The sequence below is a fragment of the Penaeus vannamei genome, chromosome 32 (assembly GCF_042767895.1).
Source record: "Penaeus vannamei isolate JL-2024 chromosome 32, ASM4276789v1, whole genome shotgun sequence".
Lineage (NCBI taxonomy): Eukaryota > Metazoa > Arthropoda > Malacostraca > Decapoda > Penaeidae > Penaeus > Penaeus vannamei.
In genome coordinates this window covers 4,006,890-4,010,437 of record NC_091580.1, presented here as the reverse complement: position 1 = coordinate 4,010,437, position 3,548 = coordinate 4,006,890, and the positions used below count along the sequence as shown (strand labels likewise).

The following is a 3,548-nucleotide window of genomic DNA, read 5'->3' as shown; positions in this document are numbered from 1 at the left end:
CTTTAACGACCGACCTAGAGTGATTGTAAATGTTTCTCCGGGGACCAGATCGTGGATGGAGGCCCTGAACATAACCCATTCGTAGTTCATCTGGTTTCCGTACGGATCAAGGTTCATAATTGGTTCGACGTCAAAGGTACTGCATCAAAAGAGAGTGTATTTGATGAATGTTGTTATTGTAATTGTATTTTCTGATATAATGAATGAATGCTTGCCTCCGTAAGAGTGCTTGCTTGCAAGTGAATGCACATTCGCTTGCGCCTTACTCACCTGAACCCTTCCCGTCTACGAGCTTTCAACTTGGTGGGGAGGTCTTTCGTCCCGTCCATCCAGAAGGTGAGGTCGACGGTCAGTGAGTTTCCGATAGCCCTGAGTTTTGGGCTCTGAGCGAGGGCGGTTCCTTTAATATGAAGGAGAAGATTTCATTGCCATGGCTGAGTAGTATGTTGTTATTTTAGTAAAAGGTTTTGATGGAATTCGCCTCATTCCTTTTCTATGTAAACGAGGGTTATTACGGAACTGATCTTGCATATATACAGTCCCCATAGAAGTTTTTATCCCAGTGTATCGTTTACAAAAGAAATAAACTCTTTTTTCAAAAATAACGTTGGAGGTGTGACCGTTCTTAAATAGTTCCCCTTTATCTTAGTCATGTCACAGTAACGTAACTAAGATGCATAAAACAACAAACCGACATTAACCATTCTTACTACCAACACCAAGCCCATGGATTCTACTGTAATTATATTCACAATTCCATCTCATTCAGTATCCCCTGTTCCTTGCTACGTCACCTACCTGCGAAGATGTGTTCAGGGAAGACCTGCAGAACCCAGGGACCTTCAGGGGGAGGCGAAACTTGGTGGCTGGCGCCCTCGAACTCGACCCTCTTCCAGGCGGCCCCGTTCATCTGGCTCAGCGTCCAGCCCTGGACACTGGACTGGAAGTTGTACTCTAGTATCCTGTTTGGTCCCTCCGTCGTCTCTGGGACTTGAGTGGGTTCAGCTGTTGTCTCAGGGGCTTCAGTGGGTTCAGCTGTTGTCTCAGGGGCTTCAGTGGGTTCAGCTGTTGTCTCAGGGGCTTCAGTGGGTTCAGCTGTTGTCTCGGGGGCTTCAGTGGGTTCTGCTGTTGTCTCGGGGGCTTCAGTGGGTTCAGCTGTTGTCTCGGGGGCTTCAGTGGGTTCTGCTGTTGTCTCGGGGGCTTCAGTGGGTTCAGCTGTTGTCTCAGGGGCTTCAGTGGGTTCAACTGTTGTCTCAGGGGCTTCAGTGGGTTCAGCTGTTGTCTCAGGGGCTTCAGTGGGTTCAGCTGTTGTCTCAGGGGCTTCAGTGGGTTCAGCTGTTGTCTCTGGAGCTTTAGTAGATGCATCTGTAGTTTCAGGAGATGTGGTCGTAGCGACTGTCGAAGTCTGAGTGGTTGTTTCGTCTCCATGAAGGTCAATCTGGATCTGGTCGATCGCACAGCCGTACATGAGGGAGCCGGCAGGAGCTACGTCTCCATTGTAGCAGAACACGATTAGCTGGCAATTCAAATACCCAATTTTAGTACATATCATTGTTATATAAGTAATGTATTTGTGCAAAAGCGTTTTAGTATAAGATAGAGTGAAAGGATTAAAAAATAATCAAATGACGAACAGATACTGGATATGCTCACCATAACATCTTCCTCGGAAGGAGGAATCTCTCCCGTCACAGTAATCCAAGAGCTGGAGAACTGACTGGAGTAGTCGTTGAGATCGATGAACAGCGTCATCTGCTGGCCCCTCTTCTGCATGTCGACGTACATGCTGTTGGAGCCCTCCCAGCGCGATCGCAGGAAGAACGTGAGGGTGAAGGTGGCGCCGGAGGTAGCGTTGAAGTACGGGGTGTACAGTTCGTCGCTGCCCACCGTGTCCACGACAGCGAAGCCGTCATCTATGGAATCGGCGGGGAGGGTGTTGGCCAAGCTGTCACGATCCGACCAGCGCCACGACCCTCTGTAGGACAACCATCCCTCCATGTCGTTTTTGAAGTCAAAGACGAAGGACCTGGCGACTTCGCCCGACGCCACGTGGGCGGCGAGGCAGAGGCCGAGGAAGAAGGACACTTTGCGAAGACCCCGAGACGTCATGGCGGCAGGTGGACCATGGCGAGCGTAACATTCGCCAACTATTTATACGAGTCGCTTGCTTATCTCCTTGCGTCATCCCCCACGTATTTGGAAATCACGAAAGGGCCCCATGATGTATGCTGCCGCTGGCTACTTTTATCTTTTTGTTCTTTAGTTTCTCATGTTGAAGATCATGAAAGAATATGAAGAACTTACGCACTGTCATTGTGAATAAAGATAGAACACGGACTCTTATACAGGGTTAGAATTGAAAGCATTCCCATAATATCATCATACGGACTATATATTTATATATTCATACAGGTGATTTAACCCTGAATTGTAGGCCTAAGTATACTCGCTGGCATCGCCGTGTCAGGGTGACTCTTCAGTAAAAGCAAACAAAAGAACTCATTGGCGGTTACTTGCCTTAAACTAGGCAAATTTTGGTACCGTTACCGAATTCTCTGTCTCTGTCTCTGTCTCTCTGTCTCTCTGTCTCTGTCTGTCTCTGTCTCTGTCTCTGTCTCTCTCTCTCTCTCTCTCTCTCTCTCTCTCTCTCTCTCTCTCTTTCTCTCTCTCTCTCTCTCTCTCTCTCTCTCTCTCTCTCTATATATATATATATATATATATATATATATATATATATATATATATATATATATATATACCTGCTTATCTCTTTCTATTATTAGTGCGAACGCTTGAGACGAAACTCTCCAGAACAGCTGTCAAAACCCATTTCGTGGAAAAAAGCAGTTAATTGTCTTAAATTAGGAAAATTTTGGTACCGTTACCGAATTCTCTCTCTCTCTCTGTCTCTCTCTCTCTCTCTCTCTCTCTCTCTCTCTCTCTGTCTGTCTCTCTGTCTCTCTCTCTCTCTCTCTCTCTCTCTCTCTCTCTCTCTCTCTCTCTATATATATATATATATATATATATATATATATATATATATATATATATATATATATGTATATATACACCCGCTTATCTCTTTCTGTTATTTGTGCGAACGCTTGAGACGAAACTCTCCAGAACACCTGTCAAAACACATTTCGTGGAAAAAAAAACGAGCAGAGAGCGAGGAAACCGTGGCACCAAATTACTTAAGGCTTATGAGAATTTGACAAGTTGAGGGTCATGTGAGTGTCGGCGTGGAGGCTGCTGTAAGGAAGGTGGATCTATCTTCTTCGTGTCCTTGATTGCTTGTCCGGCCAGCGTCAGGGCCGGACAAGCCTTTATTATTTTTGTCCCCCCTTAGAATTTCCGTTCTCTGTGTCATCTTGCTGAACACAGAAAACGTGTCGGAATAGCAGTGCCATATAGGTGGCACGCTGGGTCAACGGTGTTTGTTTGTGTGTGCGTGAGCGTGTGTGTGCGTGGGTGAATGTGTGTGCGTAAATATATATATATATATATATATATATATATATATATATATATATATATATATATATATA

The 3,548-nt window shown here is 45.5% G+C and overlaps 1 protein-coding gene across 1 annotated transcript in view; it reads right to left on the bottom strand.

The window, feature by feature from the left end:
• The window catches only part of LOC113821398 (uncharacterized), a 4,010-nt gene extending 1,703 nt beyond the window's left edge, over nucleotides 1-2,307 (bottom strand). The window contains exons 1-4 of the mRNA XM_027373880.2: nucleotides 1,654-2,307; nucleotides 799-1,516; nucleotides 271-400; nucleotides 15-139 (exon numbers count right to left, since the gene is read on the bottom strand). Coding sequence (XP_027229681.2) covers nucleotides 15-139; nucleotides 271-400; nucleotides 799-1,516; nucleotides 1,654-2,109 — 1,429 coding nt within the window. The 5' untranslated portion in view covers nucleotides 2,110-2,307. The remainder of the gene's footprint in view (nucleotides 1-14; nucleotides 140-270; nucleotides 401-798; nucleotides 1,517-1,653) is intronic.
• Between the last annotated feature and the right edge of the window lie 1,241 nt (nucleotides 2,308-3,548).